Source organism: Thermobia domestica, chromosome 5 (assembly GCF_964235325.1).
Source record: "Thermobia domestica chromosome 5, izTheDome1.hap1.1, whole genome shotgun sequence".
NCBI lineage: Eukaryota > Metazoa > Arthropoda > Insecta > Zygentoma > Lepismatidae > Thermobia > Thermobia domestica.
Genome location: NC_137458.1, coordinates 62169611 through 62190497, shown reverse-complemented (window position 1 = coordinate 62190497; position 20887 = coordinate 62169611). Strand labels below are relative to the sequence as shown.

The window sequence follows — 20887 nt, the reverse complement described above, 5'->3', positions numbered from 1 at the left end:
AACGACATTGCGCAAATTTTTCTAAAGATTAGATCGTTGATAATCTAAGTAATTTATGTCTTATTAACGAGGAGCAGAAAGTGCTGAAATTGCGCAAATTTCCGCCGCGACGTTGCCAACAACAGGATTTAAGGAATTGTGTGAAATTTTGCATCGAAATGAAATGTATAAAGCTATTCCTTTATGAGATATATTTTATTGCATTCTAATATTTACAAAGCAACATACTTATTTACAGAAAATTTCATTTTACAGTTTGAATGCTTGAAATTTAAATCCTACAGCTTTTAAAAATGTCATACGTGCCTTCTCATAGTTTCTCTGCGAATTCCTGAACTCAGCATACTTCCTCATGACAAACTCGCTCCTTTTGACTTCTGCTGGTCTTTGGGCCTTTGAAATTCCTTTTAATATGGACGTTATTTTCATGGCAGTTTCCGTTTGGATCTCTAACAAAGCAGAAATCACCGTATGAATATCAGGAGCAGGGAAGTAAAATTGACTATTATAATGTCTGTGAAAAGCTTCTGGTCCATTTGTCGTCCGACGCATCGTGGATGGTATAGACGCCCACATGACAGGTGGATACCTAAAATTAATAAAATAAAAAGATCCTTAGTTCATGCACACAATTATTGACAATTTATATAAAACACTAAAACATTTATAACACTAGATTCAAGAAATATTTATAGTCTTGGTCCGTAATTTGTTTACAACTATCAAAACCTGCATTTTAATCTACGTCTTACATGAAGACAGAAGAAAATTTCACTATAATTAAGTTGCATTGAGAGAAAATACCATATCAGCACAACCATTAATGTTGTGTTCAAACTAGGACAACAGTTTTTGCAGTATTAAGAGTTATTGAAGCATGTGCTACTATAGATGAAATTCAAAAGGAAGCTACTTACTTGCAACCGTCTTCTATGTAGTTTTCTAGGACGTAATCGGAAAATTTATGCCCTGTATCATCCGGCGTCATTGATATTAGTTGAGTAAAGGCATCTGATACTTCTGTTGGATGTAAATATGGCAACCCAAAAAATGCCTTTATCCATGAACCTGTAAGAAAAGCAATAATAATAATAATAATAATAATAATAATAATAATAATAATAATAATAATAATAATAATAATAATAATAATAATTTGTTAGAATAAGCAAGCATTGGGAAAGTAGTGAAATTGATGGATCTTACTGTTGGCTTTATAATTTCTTCATTTCGTACATTATTAGAACAGCAGTTTATTTGCTTTTAAGAATGGTGACTGAATTAAGATTCTTCAGTCAAACAGAATAAGATTCTATTTTCAACTGTATTCTGTATTAATATATAACAAAACAAAGTCCACATGGTATTATTAAATTAATAATAAAGAATAATAGACCATAATAATATCAATAATACCTAGTTCAGATTTTGGATCCATATATGCTTGTCGCAGATCATTGTCGGCTTGAATCCTCCGCCACCATGTTTGTCCCAAATGGAATCTGCAGCCACGAATGTCACAATTTGGAAACACATTCTTGATGGCTTCGTGAGCAGCTGTTTCAAAATCAACGTAAATGATTTTCAAGTCGAATCTACTGTCTAAGTTTCTTATCATCTTCCACATGGCCACATACGTATTCTTGTCTTTCTTCGGCAAAAATGCAAAACATAGAGGTAGATAATATCCATTTTTATATGCATGTATTGTATATAACTGTGTGAAATGCTTAGGAGCATAAGTGAAAGTTCCATCTGCAAATACTTCTAACCCGCTGAACTCACACAGAAAACTGAAAAGAAAATAAGATTAGTGTCAGAAAAGAAAATAGTAAACAAGACTGTAGTGTCATATCGTTAGGTGAAATGCTATGTTACGATATATTTTGTGAGAATCAAAAAAAAAAAAAAAGCAACTACTTCCTATTCTACTTCTTGATGCTGTAAATGAAACTCATTTCAAAGTTAATGGTTATAAATGAAATTATACTTACTCGATATTTTTCTTACACGTGAAAAGAATTATATTAGCTTCATCATCAACAAAGATGAATCTTTCTCCGTCAATTGCTATATCATCCTGCTTCTGAACCATTTGCTGTATAGCCTCTACGGTGTTTCTGGGTAGACGAGGAGTCACCTTTCTTCGATTTTTATAAATAACGTCTCGGCATCTTTTAATTTCTTTATGATCAAGTGTGTCATGATGTTCCAATTTTGAAACTTCCTGCCTTATAATTTTATTTGGCTTCTCGTTCAATTGTTCAGTGGCTCGTCGCTTACAATTCTCTCTAAGAAAATGCCGTTGAACACCATCTTCATCTTCACAATGATTATGAATATCTTTCCTTTCTAAAACTTCACTTGTATTTTCATCCATTGTTATACTAGCATTACAGCTTTTCTTAGTACATCTGAAAGAAAGGAAATAATAATTAAATCGTATCACGTGTTCTAAACTTACTATTTAAAGAAAAATGTATTCACTATTTCACTGGCAAAAATGTTATATCTTCCATCACCTTTTAACAAAGTATAGGTCCAATTGACTGACATAAATACTAATGCAGGCTTACTTATTCACTTACGAAAGTATAGGACAAATTGCCTGGCATAAATATTATAGGTCCAACTTCCCGACATTAATACTAATAGTGTGTTACATCTGTTAACAAAGTATATATGGATCCTATTGACTAGCATAAATACTAATATAGGCTTACAGAACTTACTAAAATATAGGTCAAGCTGACTACTGAAAATACTAATGTAGGCTTTGCATAACTTAGCAAGCTATAGGCTTATATACATGCAAAAATTATGTACTACATTAACTTACCTCCAATTTGAGTCTTTTTTTCCTTGGCGAAAGAAACGATACTTAAAGCCTCCAATTAATACACAAGGTACACCTTTTTCTGTTTTCGTCAATGTAAACTCCATTCTGAAAGTTTCACTTATGTTTCTCCAGTTTATTGCTTCCTGTTTATATTACCCTCCTCACTAAAACTTGCGATTAATTCTCGATCCTGATTGGCTCGTTGTGATTCTCGTTCCTCATTGGCTTGTTCTATTATTGGTTTATTATATCCGCAATTCGTTCGGGGTTTTAACAGAACCTGAGGAGGTCTGACATACAGTTGCTGGTGACATTTGGGAGAGTGCACAACGGAGAAGAATAAGCTTTGCAGAGAAGAATTGCTGAGATGCATTGCTTTCCTGAAGAAGGTGTTCCAACCACAACCAACATAGATAACATCAGAGATGCATTAAAACAGCAAAACGTACAGTTCACGAACCTCATTCGTGTCCAAACAAAGGAGGGACCAGCACCCATCTTGAGAATGTTTTCAACATTTGCTCTGGCCATATACGTTGAACACGCTTTGCCGACAGTCGGCTAACGGAAACGCTTTGTTATCTCTCTGGGAGTGAAGCAAATACACAGTAATTAAAGAACTGAGGCCCTTTTCAGGCCCACAAACCAATTTCAGGTCCAAAACCTTTCTAATGTACACTGTCCGGTAAATATCTTCAGGATAAAACAGTTGAGAATGCTCTAAGAGCATTGCCAGAACGAACTTTAAAAGAATGGAGAGATCTAGCGGGAAGGATAGCTGTAATTGTTCCTAGATGTAAAGGTAAATCTTTTTATCCGCACCCTCTTCTCTTTCTCGCAAAAATTAACAAAATATCATCTCTTTATGACTTATAGTTCTCGAGATATGACTGCTTAAATATCTAGAAATTCGAACTTTTTTAGTCAGTATCACGGGAACGGTAAGTCATAGAGAGATGATATCAGTGTTAATCCCTAATAGAACATTAAACATTTTCGTACTGATATTAATTGATGGCCAGTTGCACAGTGGCCACCGGTTACTATTTGCTACCAAAATATTTACCACCCTTTTAGATATTGACCAACACCAATATGACCTCTCTATGACTTACGGTTCCTCAAATAATGCTCCTTAAATCTCTGGAAATCGGCCATTTTTGGCCAATATCATGGGAACGGTAATTCATAGAGAGACGATATTGGTCTTAATCAATACCTAAGAGGATGGTAAACACTTTGGTAGCAATATTAATTGGTGGCCATTGGCCAAACCAGAACTCTTTAAGTTCGTTGAAAACCGCGGCGAGACACAACATTCGACATGCTGCTTTAGAATTCTAACTGCATGTAGGAGGTACACGTAGATATAAGTTGCTGCATCACTCAAGGGGGCGAGCTTTCTTGCCAAGGGGCCCTATTTATCTCTAATACACTGACCACTCATTCTTGTAACAATTTATACGATAATACCTAGGTAATATATAACAAATGTTTCTCACAGCACCTAAGAACAACTAAGACGCAAATGCAAATCTAAGTATCATTTATAGAAAGGTGAAAGGATAGTTATTAAGATATGTGGTAGACACACCTGAAATATGTATACAAGTGCTTGTTTCTGATTGGCCAAAACTGGAAGATATAGACAAATCTTTATTTCTGATTGGTCGAACGTCTGTTCACGATATTTCAAGAGAACTTCTAGAAATATTTATATATATTGTTTATTTTATATATGTTTGTTTTCCTTACAGTATTTCAAAACTATTTGCTTTCAATAACTATATTCTTACAGTTTTAATCTTACAGTTAGATATGATACGGAAATCCAGATAAATACCATATTCTAAATAAATATATATGTCAAACATGTTTATAGTACAATTATTGAAGATATCTGTATCTTTAATAATATTTTAATAAGTGGCACATACAGAATTTCATCATGAAAAAGATTTAAACAACAATAATAAATTTATTACTAATAACAACAATTTGTGTGATTATTTTCTCAATGATTTCGCAAGTTTGAACATAAATCTTTTTTAGCCAGAAAAGGCTATATATATATATATATATATATATATATATATATATATATATATATATATATATATATATATATATATATATATATATATATTCTAAAACTTATTTCAATTAACCAACATCAGTACAAAGAAGTACCGGTAATTCTCTCCATAGTTTGATGCTTATTCTCAATGTAAAATACAAAAATGAATTGGGAACCTGTGCGTGGCCTCTAAAGTGCAAATTAGGATGTAGGAGTGAAAGTTCTTCTGATGGTTAATAGTCAACTGCAATCTGTTTTAATTATGTATATGCTCATTTCCACGCAGAATTGTCCCTTAAGAATTATTTAACCTGTACCTTTTAACACATTACTTAAAAGAAACTGTTTCATAATGAATGGATGTATGAAAGCTGAACGAATTCACTTCATATTGCTAAACGTACAGGCTTTCATTCTTTTGTTATACATTTTATACATTTTTTTAAACGTAAATTTAAACGGAAGTAATGTAGATCCTGCAACGGATATAACATAAAATGAGTTCTTGAGAATTGACTTGTTTCGGCATAACAACTTTTCACCGTAACATTAATTGTGGAGATCCCCAAAATTTCGTTATTCTGATATTTTTCTCTGTAGAGAGTTGAAATAAGAGAATATTGCCAATCGTTGATGGGGTAAAGAAAACAACATAAATTAATGCAAGAAAATTGAAAGGAAATAAAATCTTTCTGTTTTACGTCCCACGATTTTTCCGACTAGAGTAAAGGATATGGTGATGATGAGAAGTGAATGCAAAGGTGGAATGGATAAAGTGGGAGGAAACGGGAGAATCACAAAAAAAACTACTCATATGGTGTTTGTCCACCACAAAGTCCTCTTAGCGCAAGCTTGGAATCAAACCAAGTATCTCACGCACCAGAAATGAATGCTCTACCACTAAGTCACCACGATTAGTACAAGAAAAAAGTTGGTTACCAGCACTATACAATTTACTCGTCAATTCGCTTAACACTTTGCTTTATCAATTACCACTCACACATAAAAGTCAAATACGCCACCTTAGGCGAAATGCAAATTCACGTTTGGCCTAATTCTCGTTCTGTCTAACAATCTTATCAAGCTAGAAATGAAATGAAATCTTTCAGTTTAACGTCCCACGATAATGCTCTATGATCTTGCATCGTTTGGCCTAATCCTCGTTTCGCCTAACCAATTATCTGACACTTTTATGACAGATAAAAGATAAGCTTTATGTCCGCCATTTTAGGCGAAATAAGGATACTCGTTTGGCCTAATCCTCGTTTTGCCTAAAATGGTGGACTATAAAAAAATCGTCGAGATAAAACTGGAGGGAAATTTTTCGAAAAAAAAAAATATTCCCTACTGTGTGAAGAACTGAGAAATACAAATTAGTTTTCCCATAACTAATTTGTAATAGGACTATTTGCTTTCGGAAAAATGTTTTGACAATTATACAGTTACTTTTCCATTCCATTTTGAGAATATTATTGCACCCACAGGGTGTATAGTGACTATATTTGAAATGAGAGAAACACAAAAAGTTACACCTGTTAATTTTGTAAGGTGAGTCCTGTTCAAAAGTAACTTTTAGTTTGCAGTTTGTTTCCAAATATCTGATATTGCCAAATGGTACTGCTAATCGGTACGTTAAAGGAAATATAGTTTGTGTGTTTCTTCTTATGTAGATGCAAAAGTTATTTTATTGTAGACTTTGCTGATCTTTCAGACGATTTCATTCCAGTTTCAACACTTTTTTGAAACTGTTAATGCATTATAAGAGATCCGATTCTATTGTAATTACAATTCGTATGAAATTTGTAACTATTTCGAGCTAGATCTGACAAAAGATCCCTAAATTTGCTCATAACTTAACAATGGACAATTGTGATCACAATGAGTGATTTGTGACAAATCGCTCCGCTGACAAATTGCTCTTTGGATAATTCCACAATTCAAACATCTCAATGTGTTACTGACAAAGAAAGAAGAAAAATATATTTCATTTCTTATTATTACTTTTGAAATTACAACTTTTGAGTTGAATTTCCACTCGTTTCACATACTACCGGGAATGTCCATAGCATAAGTCTCTGAGATGCACAATGAGATTGAAATCCGGGCTTTTCGGTGGTTGTTTCAGCAGGAAGAAGTTGAATGCTCCTCCAAACAGATGGTGGCCAACCGGGATCTGTTACGAGGGTGGTTGTCCTGCTGGTACACTCCATTTCTACTCGTATGACAGAAATAAAGATATAGTTGACTCTGGTGATCTTCGGATTTCGATACAATACGGGTGTATAGTAGGTACCAAAGGTCCAAAACATTGCTTACAGAAAAACACTATAAATCAACATGGTCTCCGACACATGGACAACAACAAAAAAATGAGATAGTGGTTGCTCTGGAAACGTTAGTTGGAAAGCTATTATTTCCAAATAGTATTCAGTAGAAAAAGCCATTTTAACTAGTTAAAAATTGAGATTGAAATATGTGCCAATTACCAAAACTTGTTAAATCCATCATGGCAAAAGATGCAAAACTAGTTAAATCCCTCTTCCATATTCAGTTTCATGAACTGTTAAATCCCAAACCTGCAAATAACCTCATGAGAAAAGCAGAATCAAACCCGGTTAATTCCATATTTCAAACACTTTGAGGTTTCGCACTGTATAGGATTAATTTAGTAATCTGAATATTTATTGCAACACTTCGTAAATCATTCGAAATTTTATTTGGCAGAATTTGAAGTGTGTGCTTTCATTATTTTTTTTATTTTTGGAGTGAAAAAAAGAAAATGAAATCATTAGTTTTACGTCCCACGGTTATGCCAGTTAGGTTTAAAGGAAACGGTGATGATGAGAAATGAATGAAATGATGGAATGAAGAAAGTGAGAGGAAACGGGAGAACCCCGAGAAAACCCCACGTTCACGGTGTTTGTCTACCACAAAGTCCACATGGCGCGAGCTGGGATCGAACCAGGGACCCCAAGCACCGTAGGTGAACGCTCTACTACTGAGCCACCGCGCACCTTGAACTGAAAATGGAGACACTATACGTCTTAACCTAACTGTTCGTGAAACTTTTCTGTGCTTATTTGCTTTTCTTTAATAATTACTAGACAAATGCACGCAAAATCGAAAGAAAACGATACTGTAAGCAGCGATGATCATAATTTTGGTATCAGACAACACCAAAATTGTCTAGAAAACGTACAAGACACATGAAAAACTGGAAACAAAATGTAGCCTAAAAGACAAGGTGAGTGGACTATCTATGGTTAAAAGTCGTTTGTTTTGTATTTCAGGGTAACTCTTTACTTTGAACAGAACATTCTTGGATTACATTCTTCTCGAAACGGTTTCTTCAGCTTCAGCGGAACCTCTTTCTTAAAATGTCTCGTGTCAATTATCATTCAAAATTATAACATGCTTTTGGTACAACATGTTAAAAAAATTTGCCACTTATTTACCATTTTTGATTCTCTTTCTGCCACTGTTTTGCTCAAACTCAACATTTGCACATTTTGTTTTGCTATATTTCAAATTCATATATTGGGATAATTGGTAAATTAATATTCACCCTATGTTAATCCATAAAAGGTTAGAAACTCTTCCAAAATATAGTCATTCAGTTTAGAAATATATACGAATAGGTATAATTAACCCCGCTTGTAGTTACGAGGGGTTTGACGATTGAAAGCAGCTCAAAGCTCACGTTTTACAAAGAGGTTTTTGAGGAATAGAAAACCGAGAAAATGGTGATGCACCAGAGGACAACGACGGTATGGATTTCCATTTAGAAGATGATGATGGAGAGGAGGTTACATAATTCAATTTCTTGCACATTTGGATCCATTGTTTTCAATTTAAAACAAAATTAATGTAGCATTTATGTATCCATATTCATTTCTGCCAATCTTGTACAATGTATAGTTCATAATACATCCCCCCTCCCAATATTTTAGTAGGCATAATACTGATTTCTGACTCTGACTCCCTTTCTTTTTGATAGGTTTTGTATGTTGAGCCTCAACAAAAATGGCCGCTCGCCCAGATGCAAAAGCTGTTATTTCCATTTACATACGCAAAACCTGTTAAATCCAAACTATTTTCTTCAATAACGCAATTCACAGACTAGTGTGATTATACAGCTTTCGACAACCCAACACTCACATTATTCTTAATTTTTTAATGTTCTCCAGTTTCTAATGTTTATTTTACAATTATGACGTGTTTAAACAGTTTTTCTCGATTTGTCACAAATTTTAAAATGTGAATTTAACGGGTTTTGCTATTCGCCTACTCATTTATATTCGTATATATCGATGGTCCTAGTAAATACATAAAGGAGTTTTGGTAATCCTAACTCCTCGAAAATAGTTATAATATTAATCTATATATTTTGCATTTCTTAACTCTTTATATACTAGGGAATTTTCTGTTATATAATTTCCCTCTAGTTGAATTTCCACGATTTTTTCTTATTGTCCGCCATTTTAGGCGTAACGAGGATTAGGCCAAACGAGGATCCTTTTTTCGCCTAAAATGGCGGACACAAATCTTATCATTTATCTGTCATAAAAGTGTCAGATAATTGGTTAGGCGAAACGAGGATTAGGCCAAACGTGGCGACACGATGCTCTTTAGGCCAACGGAGACAATGATAAAGGCAAGTCTGACTTATTTAAGCAAAAAATGACTTATTTAAGCATCTTTTGATATTTCCTCTACAAGGGAAGACAACAAGAGAGAAGAAAAAATAGTGGGGATTGGAATTGTTAAAATAAGATGACCATATCTCGAAATCGCTTAAGAGCAGAGGCATGTTATTTAAAGACGTTTTTTTGCTGCTTCCATTAGAAAAAGACGTGAAGAAAACTGGTAAGGATGGCAATAGTTATACTAAGATAGCCACATTTTGAAGTCCCTTAAGATGAGAAATACGTTAGTGATATGAGTGGTATGAGGCTGTAGGCCAAAATGTGGGGCAGCTGGGGGCGATGTTCCCAGAGAGCCGAATGTCAGTGAAAAAGCTCATTGATTAAAATATATATATATATATATATATATATATATATATATATATATATATATATATATATATATATATATATACCCTTTATAACGATTGACAATTCCATATGTACACGTATATTTCAAATAGCTATGATATAAGTTATTTCAAATGTACAACAAGTACCACAATTAAAGAAATGACTAGAAACATACTAATGTGCTCTTACTACAATGAGTAACTAAGTTGTGCCTCAAAATGAATATGTGTAAATTAACAGTATCAATATCTGTAAAGAAAATAAGAGGCAACAAACAGCACCGTAGTTAGCCTTTGGCAAGAACACACTGGGACACCACGAGCTTATTAAAGTAGTAAGGAATTTGTTTCTAATGTAAAGGGTATTGCAGTGGTAATTTGAAATTCTGTCAGATCTACATAGAGAAAGAAAATGAGTTAAGTTGATTTTGAGTTTAATATCCCGTTCAGCAGCGAATCTATATTAGACGGAACTTACTGATTAACGTGGAATCCGATCGACATGATCTCCCACTAGGAATCAAATCCGGGTCTCCCACGCCAAAGACACATATGATAACTGCTTAGCCACGAAGGGGCTCTCAGAAAAAAATGAAATTAAATATAGTTTCTATCTTAACGTTCAAGGATTATGACCTTTAGACTAAACGAGATGGATGAGTAATGAAGATGAATTATGATTAAATAACCGTAGAGTGAAAATGTAGGAGGAAAACCACTATCATGATATAATCTACTACACTCACTTGAATCTCTAGCATCAGAGATAAGCACTCTGTCACTCAGACACTGTATCCCCCGCCCTCCTTACAAAGTATTCTCTCCTTGGCATTGTCGTTAAGCGAAATGAGAATTGGGTCAAGTGCGAATTCACTTTTGTCTTTAAATGGCGCATTTGAGTTTTATCTGTGAATGGTGGGTGATAAGATAGTAGGCAATATGGTGACTAGGCGAAATGGAAAGACACGTGCTGTAGAAGTTCTAAAATACACAGAAACCGTCAACGATAGTTTCATAAAAATTTTCATTGGAGCAGAAAACATATCGTACATTTTCCGTTACAATATTCTTGGAAAAGGAACTGCCGTATCAATATTTCCTGCGAGTTCCTTGTTAAAAGAAATGATTTGAGTAATGTAAGAAAAAAAAAGGTAAAAGTTTATGTACTTTTAGTATAGTATATCCTGTCCAGGTGAAAAGTATATGAACATTAACGCCAATGCATTTCACAGCCCTGTTAAATTGCCACAGTAACCGTATAACAAGCTCTTTTCCCGCGTTGCCATGACAGAAAACTAACCTCCGTCTGCGAGATGCTACGAGGAAACGAAGAAATCGTTCTTTTCCTGAATTTCGTCCTTTTCAATAATATATATTCGTGCGTAGTAAGGTCTACTTGTATATTACTTTTGATAGATCAGCAATAAACCTTTAGTTACGCAAGAAAGCCAACAAATAATTTTATCAAGGCCATCTTATCCTAATCTTATGAGGTATTATTCTCTCACATCTTTAAATGGAAGTATTTTTTTTTTTTCTTAAGGTACAGTTATCATTCACACATGTAGAGTTTCCAATACACAGCAAAGTAGCTTACAAGGATATGCATATGACTGTTAGGAGTAGGCTGTTTCAGTTTTAAAAGTATATATGTCAGGATTAGGAGTATATGTATCACTGTTAGGACTACGATGAGTTACTGCTAGAAGTATATCTGTCACTGTCACTGTTAGGACTTGTCTCACTGTTAGGAGTATGTGTCACTGTTAGGAGTATGTCTGTCACTGTTAGGATTATATGTGTCACTATTAGGAGTGTGCCACTGTTAAGACTGTGTGTCATTCTTAGGAGATATGTATCACTCTCAGAACTATATGTATCACTGTTAGGAGAATGTCTGTCACTCTTAGAACTCTGCGTGTCACTGTTAGGACTCTGCGTGCAACTGTTAAGACTATTTATGTCACTATTAGAAGTATGTCTGTCACTATTAGGACTCTGTGTGTCACTGTTAGGAGATATGCATCACTGTCAGGACTATATGCATCACTATTAGGGTTTTGTGTGTCACAGTTAGGACTCTGTATGTCACTGTTAGGAGTATATCTGTCACTGTTAAGAGATATGCATCACTGTCAGGACTATATGCATCACTGCTGGACTCTGTGTGTCATTGTTAGGACTATATATATCACTATTAGGAGTATGTCTGTCACTGTTAGAACTCTGCGTGTCACTGTTAGGACTATATGTGTCACTATTAGTAGTATGTCTTTCACTGTTAGGAATCTGTTTGTCACTGTTAGAACTATATGTTCACTATTAGGAGTATGTCTATCACTGTTAGGACTATGTGTCACTGTGAGGAGATATGCATCACTGTCAGGACTATATGCATTACTGTTAGAACTCTGTGTGTCACTGTTAGGAGTTTTTCTGTAACTGTTAGGATTCTGTTTGTCACTGATAGGAGTTTATATGTTGCTGTTAAGACTATATGTGTCACTGTTAGGTGTATATGTGTCACCGTTAGAACAAGACAATAAGAATAGATAAAATATGATGCTTCAGAGTGTATTTTTTGTTACATATAGAGTATATCAATAAATAAACAATCTGTACCTGCAGAATTTAAGTTACAGTTATTATTGGCATCGAATGAAATAAATTTAATCGCCACAAAACTAGATTTTTCTGGATTTTGTCGTGAACTAAGCTTCAGAATTTATCTCCTAAATACATCAATTGGTTAAGGCCGATGTTATTTATCGATTAATCATCTTTAGACAACTTTATAACGAAGAAAAAAAGTTGATTTCCAAAATCAATAATAATTTTGAATTGTGAAGTGCGACTGTAAAATAAAAGCAAGGACAGGAATTGCGAAAGAGACCATTAGGACAAAGTACAGTCTATCTTGAAAAATGAAAATGAAATGAAATCTTTAAGTTTTACGTCTTACGATTATGCCGACTAGGCTAAAGGAGACAGTAATGATGAGAAATGAATGAAATGGTGGAATGAACGAAGTGGGAGGAAACGGGAGAACCTCGAGAATACCTATGCACACCGTCTTTGTCCAGCACAAAGCTCACTTGGCGCGAGCTGGGCTCGAATAAAGGACCCCCTGCAATAGAGGTGAACGATGTACTACTGAGTCACCGCAGCCCCTAAAAGTCTATCTTGTGGGATCTTGAATGAAAAGTTAAGAAATAAACTCATAAAATCTTTCGTGTGGACTACTGTCTGTATACAGTAGAAACATGGACATTACGCAAAAGTGATTTAAAAAAACGACTGAAAGCTTTCGTAATATGGATGTGGAGAAGAATGGAGATAATTAACTGGGTTGAATGAGAAGGAATTAGAAACAGTGGGGGAGAAAAGAACACTTTAGACATTGAGAAGTGGAAGAGAAACTGGTTGGGATAATGGCTAAGAAGGAACTGTATCATGAAGGACGTGGTAGAAGGTGTGGTGGCAAGAAAGAGAGGGATAGGACGAAGGAGACTATAAATATGCCACGTTGACTTGACACCCAGTCTTCCGTTTCAGGCGCTGCTATCGGCTGAAGGAATTCCACTCTCTTTCACTAAGGCTCTCTCGCTTAGCAGCTGCTGAATCCTTATTGGCTCAACGCGTGGGTGTGTCGGGGTGTGAGCTTTAGTTCGCATTTTTGCCACGGCTTAAGTCATTTTGGCAGCATAATACAATTAATGCAAGATTTCAAAACAGAAAAATCGTACGTGAAGACGAAGAGGGTAGCGGAAGACCGCGCAACATAGAAGCTTCCTAGCTCAGGCAAGTGACCTATAAATAATTGCAGAATACCTATGATGATGATAATGATACCGTCCACAGCAGACTTGCTAGTGTTATAGAAAAAAGCTTGATCTGAATATACTTCAATGTTTATAGGTTTTATGTTAATAGGTGGCATGGTTATTGCAGAGCATCGAGTTTTAGATTTTCAAACATGTTATTCATTTTCTCGAAAACTACACATGAAAATTTTCACTTACCATATAATTTTTCCCCAGCTGATTGGTATATGTCTTCTTACTACTACAAGTCAAGCCTTGGGCTCAAGTTACAGTCAGACACATAGATTGTCCCACATAAAAAGAAAAAAACACAAAAAGCACGTTCCGTAAAAATGCTTTTAAATACTATATTTACACTTCGCGTAACAGGATTATTTGTGAACGTAGTATATCGATCAGGTGGTTGGTTGATTGGGAGAATTCTCATCGAGAATGTTTAATCTGACGTCTAAGTGTCTAAACATCTACTACACTGTGTCCTCAAAATTACGCAACCAAGACTTTGGTCGTCTATATCTTTTGAAGCAAGAAGAGAGAGAGCTGATTCTTGTAACAAAAATTTACATTTGTCCATGCAGATATTCCGGGCGAAAAACATTGACATGAAATGTAACACATCATTCAATAAGTTCGTAGGTTGACTAATAAAACAACAACTTTTAGGCAAAATTCGACTTTATTCATCAACGTAGTCTCCTTCAAGAACGATATATTCATTCTAATACTTCTCTAACATTTCAATGTCTTTTATGTAAAATGATTTAACTTTCGTTTCAAAATAGGCTCCAGTTTCGGCAGTCACTTCTGTATTGGAGCGAAGTCTCTTTCCTTGGAGCATTATTTTTAGGTCTGCAAACAGGTGCTAGTTGCTGGGAGCCAGATGCAGAAGATACGGTGGATGTGTAAGCATTTCATGCAATTTTGTCATTGTTCCTATCGACTTATGACCCTGTGCATTGTCTTGATGGAAAAGCTCTTTATTTGTCTTCATTTCGGATTACTTTCTCTCAATTTCTTCCTTCAAACCCACCAATAACGCCATATAATATTCGATATTAATGGTTCTTCCTATCTCAAGATAATTGTTGAATAATATACCGTACGCATCCCAAAATACGGGTCCAGAACTTTGCCAGCTGACATTTGCGTTTTTGGTCGCTTTGGGCAGCTTTTGCTGGTTGCTATCTGCCACATATCCCATGAAAAAATCTATTTTATTGCGCTGAAACAGCGCTCAGAACAGACGACGCGTTGTTGGTTTTAGTCCACTGTGAGCAAACACGGTACCCACTTCGAATACAGCTCTATCACCGACTAATGCTCATGCAAAATGATGAACGCACTGCCTTCTGATATCTTTAAGGTATCAGCTACCTCACACACGATCGGCTACTTTACGATCGGCCAAAACTATTTTGTGGAGGGTTCTTTTTTTTTTTAAGTTTTCTGGAACAACTGCCGAATTTGGGCAACCAGAGATTTCAGCATCATCGGTGTTTGTGTGGTCGCGTCTAAATTCAGCAAACCACCTCTCTCCCATTTGTCTCGTTGGAGCGGAGTTCGAATAAAACTTGTCATTTGCTTGGCTCGAACGGTATTTCCCTCCATTAAAATCAATGCTTTATCAACACTAGCTTTTTCCATTGTTTTGAAAATTACACACGTTACGACACTAAAAACACTGTAACTTGTAAATTAAACGTCAGATTGTTGTGAAATTGTGAGACCTATCATTTGAAGGCTAGAACTTTCTGAACATCGTATGAATTTATAAATAGTGGCGACATCTCTATGTCATCCTATATGTCAACTTATGTTAAGTAGTGTGTTAATGTTGAATTTTAGGCATGAAGTTCCGCTACATCCTTAGAAGATCGGTGTGTAGTGTGCGATAATGTTGAGCTATATTGTAGGTCCACTTTTTTTTTCAATACAACTTAGGATAACATTGTCTATCGTGATTGAAGTATGCACTTTAATGCCTAATCAAAAGACGATGAGTATGATTGCTCGGTGGGGTGGGGGCCCTTGTCACGCCACTAGTGAAGCTTTACACATATTACAAGAATTTATGTGGTGAACACATAGTTTCTTAAACCTTATGCCCTCTCCAGCTGTCCAGTCGTAACAATGACTAGCATTTTTTCTGGATGCTTTCCTGCAGGGAAAACTGAAGAAACCGACCTTAGAACCATAGAACAATTGAAAAGAAACATTGAAACATAAGTGAAAGGAGGGGTGTCATTTAGGAGGAGAATGAGGGAGCAATTCCTCCACCCCTAATGAGTTTGAGAAATACATATACTTTAATCGGTTGTCTACTAATATACTAGTACAAAACGTGAAAGTATTATGTCGATGGTGATGTTGCCCCCCTGAAACGAAGTCTGAAATGACTCCTGAGAGTGAAGGCCATTACGAGCAGGGATATCATTAGGACACATTTTTCTTTTGCAAAAAAGACATCAATTCATTATTTGATTGATATATCACATTGCTGGACATACATAATGATGAGATACTCTTATAATAGTGTTTTTCCGAAACATTGTTGCCAAAATATACTAGTTTCTTCTTTTTTTAAAAAAAATAGAAAGTAGCTGTTCGTAAAAAAAAAAATATATCTTTACACTTTGCGACGCTGCAAAACACGATGCAGTTTACATTCTATCCGATAAATATTGATTCTTAATAGATCTACACTAAGAATTGCCCCGATTAGTACTTTTCTCAGTTCCTCGCGAATGATTATCCGCAATTTGCGTTTGAAATAAAATACATTTCTGCTCTTTTAAAGAATTACTATAATTCAATGTTACCGAAAATGTCACTCCTACGCTGGGGCTTCAGTTGACCTCTCTATTTTTTCTCTTCATCCAAGATAGAGGGAAGGTTTTGGTTTTCTTCTCAAAATATCTGCATGGACAACGCTAAATTTTGACTCAAGGATTAGGTTTCTATTCTTCTTAGTTCAAAGGATGTAGACAATCAAAATTTCTGTTGCGTAAATTTACGGACACACTATATAAATCAATGATTAAGCCCGATTTACGGTATACTAACCGTTCAGACCGGTAGATGTTTTTTTATATATCATATCAGAAATGAAACAAGTTCTATACGATTTAAAATACTATTTATACTTAGCTTAACGTGCCTTTATACGAACGTCTTCAGTACTCGCCCAATCAGGTGGTTAGTTGATTCGTAATTGCGCTATATATGTTAGAACAAATACATTAAATCAAAATAAAAGCGAAAACTGAATTGATTGTTTTATATTTTACGTCTTTTGTTAGAAGCGAGTTTATAAAGGATGAAATCTTTCATTTAGAATGAAAACAGAATCATAGTTGTTCGTTTGATGCTCTCTTACCGGAAATCGAAACCCGGACCTTGTACACAAAAGGCATGAGTTTTATCTACTAGACTAGAAATGAAATATTTCACTATAATGTCCCACGATTATGCCTGTTAGGCTAAGAGAGATGGATCGAAGTAGCAAGAAAACTTTCGGCCAGTTTGCGCGTGCTTGGCTTTTGGCTTGTTATGCTTGCCCTTTTAACGTATGCTTTCATACAATCTGCCTTTTGTTGTACTTGCAGGCGATACTTTATATCTTTCGCAAAGCGTCATAGCATAACTGGCCGTTCTTTAGCTATTGACTTACCGCGTAAAACTCTTGTTAACGTAAAACGCTTGTGACAAGCTTGAATGGAACACTGAATGCAAGATTGCCCCCATGTAACTTCGTTACTGGAATCTAGCTTGTCGCATGCTTGCATGCTTTCCAATCAAGCCACATGAAAGCTTACCGAGTTCCAATGCAAATTTACAGCAAGCATTTTGCAAGTTGTCGCTGCTACTAAGGGATGATTAAGTCAAGTGAATGATCATGGAAAAATTGGTGGAATGAGAATGTGGGGGAAACTGGAGTACTTCGAGAGAACTCACGGACTCGGTGTAATCCACTACAAAATAACTTCGTCGGGGATCGAACCAAGGACCCCACCCACTAAAGATAAGCACTCTACCACCGAGCCACCGTGCCACCACCACTAGCGAGAAGAGGAAAAATGAAGTATTGTCTACATGTGTACTAGCAAAACGTTAAAGTTCACATGAAATTCTACTGAAAAGAAAAATGATGACTTTATTTTCTTTATGAGATCAATTTTAACGTTCTATTGTGATTTATTTCAAAACTGTAACTGTTAATAACTTTCATCATTACTCTGCATACATATTGGTGTACATAGGGTAGTCAATACTGTGCAAATATATACATTTTTGCTATTAAAATCCTGTTAAAGAAACAAATTGATCCTATATTAATAAACATGTAATAACGTTGATCAAATAAATTTGAAAATTTGACATTAACTTCCAGTAGAATGCTCTCTCTCTCTCTCTCTCTCTCTTATAATAGGCCCACGTATAACGTATTCATGAATGAAAGAGTATATGATCGGGTCGAATGGAGCGTTAATTTATGGTCAAATGAAATGCAAACAGCATTTCAAACGAACGGCCTGAATGCATCAGGTGCTTCTTTAATGAAAGTAATATAAAAAAATAAGTATATATATATATATACACATCTCTACTCACTCCAGAATACTCTTTATCTTTGTCAAGTTATATATATTAATACAATAAAATAATACTAATATAAAAATGTGCTAATGAGTGGGGTAGGAGTACCTCATCTAAGTAATTATATACACATAGACAACACACACACACACACACACACACATATATATATATATATATATATATATATATATATATATATATATATATATATATATATATATATATATATATATATATATATATATATATATATATATATATGTAAATGTCCCCCCAATCCTCACTCGTTATATATCTATACGAGGCTCGGCTGTTAATGGATCACAAATTGCTGGGTTCATTTAAATAATACCCTATTCTACAAGCGTCTTCATATTCAGAATGTTATGCTTGTCTGGCTATGATTAAATGCTAAATGGAATTAACCAATAGCCTATAAGGTGGAAACAAAAATGTTACATATTTCTTTTTTCGTGCATTAATTTTATTACTAGTTATGATGCGCACTGTACCTGGAAGTAAGTCAAAGACTTTGTTTAAATTGGTACTTTGTGTTGGACTCACCGTGCCAAGTGTATTTGAATAAGTGAACGACTCATAATGTAATTATTTACAATAGATTTTCACAAGTGAGCGATGCACAATGCAGAAAACAGAAAGGAATGTTTGGTGATTGTCCTGCAAATTTCGCAGAAACCGATCCTGGGCGTGATATCAATCTAGATTCTAGGTTTTACATTCTACATCATCATTCTACAGGAAACATCCAAGGGTGTCGGTATGTTAGTTCTCGTCTTCTAGCGAGTGACCAGGGTTATGGAAGTGAAAGATAAAGAAACGGCAAGTAGTAGCATTAGTACATTAGAAGGATACAGATAGATAAAACTCAACAATCTGAGAAAATCATACCAGGTATAGTTCCTAGCGTCTTGTAGAACTGTGAACCTCAGCTGGAAGCCGAACAACGGAGGATAGAAACCCAGTTGCTCTCTTACTGGTAATTGAGGTTGGTCGGAATTGAGTCCACTACAGGACAGAAGTCTGTGAATCGAACTTTGGGAGCAGGATACAGATTTCGGTACTTGGGACTGATTTTCTAAAGGGCCAAGGTTAGTAAGAGGTAATAATCTACATGATGCACATGCATGCCCAGTAACTTTTCAGGCAAGTTTTGTCGATGAGGAAGCAGATTGTCCATGTTTAGGATCAAGGAGAGCACTGGTCTCAAACGTCGGGGAAAAGCCACTGCAATATATATATATGTATTTGCACTTACATATTAGACAAAATCCCTCAATGGGAATTCTAAAGATGAGGTTGATTGTGGAGCCTCAAAAACTTATAAGCTATAACTAACTCTATGGCCTATGGAACCCGGAGGTTCAATTCCGCGTTCACAAAAGTTCTCCACTAACTTCTATCCTTAGTCAACTGGATCCAGTTTCTACTTTGTATTCCAATCTCTGCTAGATCTATTTTAATATTGTCCTCCCATCTGCACCTAGGTCTTCCTAATGGTTGTTTTCCGATTGGTCTTCCAGTCAAGACTTTGAAAGCGTTTCTACTTTCTTCCATTCTAGCTACATGACCTGTCCACCTAAGCCTCCTAGACTTGATAACCCTAACAATGTTGAGTAAACCGTATAAATTATGTAGTTCCTCGTTGTGAAGTTTCCGCCATTCCCCATTCCCGTTCCTCTTGGGTCCGAATACTCGTCTAAGGATCTTGTTCTCAAATACTTTCAGTCTATGTTTTTCCCTCAGAGTAAGCGACCATGTTTCGCAACCATACAGTGCAATAGGCATGATTATCGTTTTATATAAATATATTTAAGCTTCAAATTCCTCGACAGAATTCGCGACCACAAGACATTTTGAACCGAATAGTACCACGAATCCCTTGCTTTTAGTCGACTTTTAATTTCTTCGTGAATATGATTTTCACTTATGACTTATATTGCATCAAAATTCAACATTTTCTTTTAGAAAGTTAGCCTCGAACACTTTCAAAATCAGATGAGGGAAGGGGTTATTCACCCTTCATTATAGGGCTAAATTCATCGTTTATTCCTGACTGATTTTAATTCCGAGCACTGAGGACTGCATGAAAATATCAAAGAAAATATGCATAAAATTCCATCAAAGTCGAATATTTGTTTACTGAAGTTATCCTGATACTTTACAAAACTCGGGGAGTACTGTTTTAAAATCTACCTCTATTTTAGTTTACCGATTTTAGCTCAATCCAGAGAGGATGATTAAAAAGTCTGAATGAAAATATACACCATATTGCATCCAAAAGTAATACGAAAATTATCGTCCTTTCTTAAAGAATCTTTTCCTCTTAGCAGATTTTTCACTCCGAGCCATGAGAATCATCGGAATCTCCTAAATAAACTATAGACTATGTTTGTCAAAATTGACTCATTTTTACCTAGTTTATCCTGAAAGTTTTTTTTTGTATGCATATGTTCAAATTAGCAACATGGAGGAGCGCTTTGACCCTCTTT

At 35.3% G+C, this 20887-nt stretch overlaps 1 protein-coding gene across 1 annotated transcript; it reads right to left on the bottom strand.

Annotated features, from left to right (window-relative positions):
* Positions 1–249: 249 nt before the first annotated feature.
* LOC145685108 (uncharacterized) lies at positions 250–1312 on the bottom strand. Its single transcript, XM_081757454.1, has 2 exons — positions 918–1312; positions 250–589 (listed from the first exon to the last, which is right to left on the bottom strand). Exons 1-2 carry the CDS (start codon positions 986–988, stop codon positions 250–252), a joined length of 411 nt encoding a protein of 136 aa, XP_081613580.1. The 5' UTR covers positions 989–1312.
* Positions 1313–20887: the final 19575 nt, after the last annotated feature.

Coding starts and splice junctions, on each gene's coding strand:
- LOC145685108 (XM_081757454.1), bottom strand. CDS start 988: ATGACGCCGGATGATACAGGGCATAAATTTTCCGATTACGTCCTAGAA. Junction 590..917: donor TACATAGAAGACGGTTGCAA/GTAAGTAGCTTC, acceptor TATTAATTTTAG/GTATCCACCTGTCATGTGGG.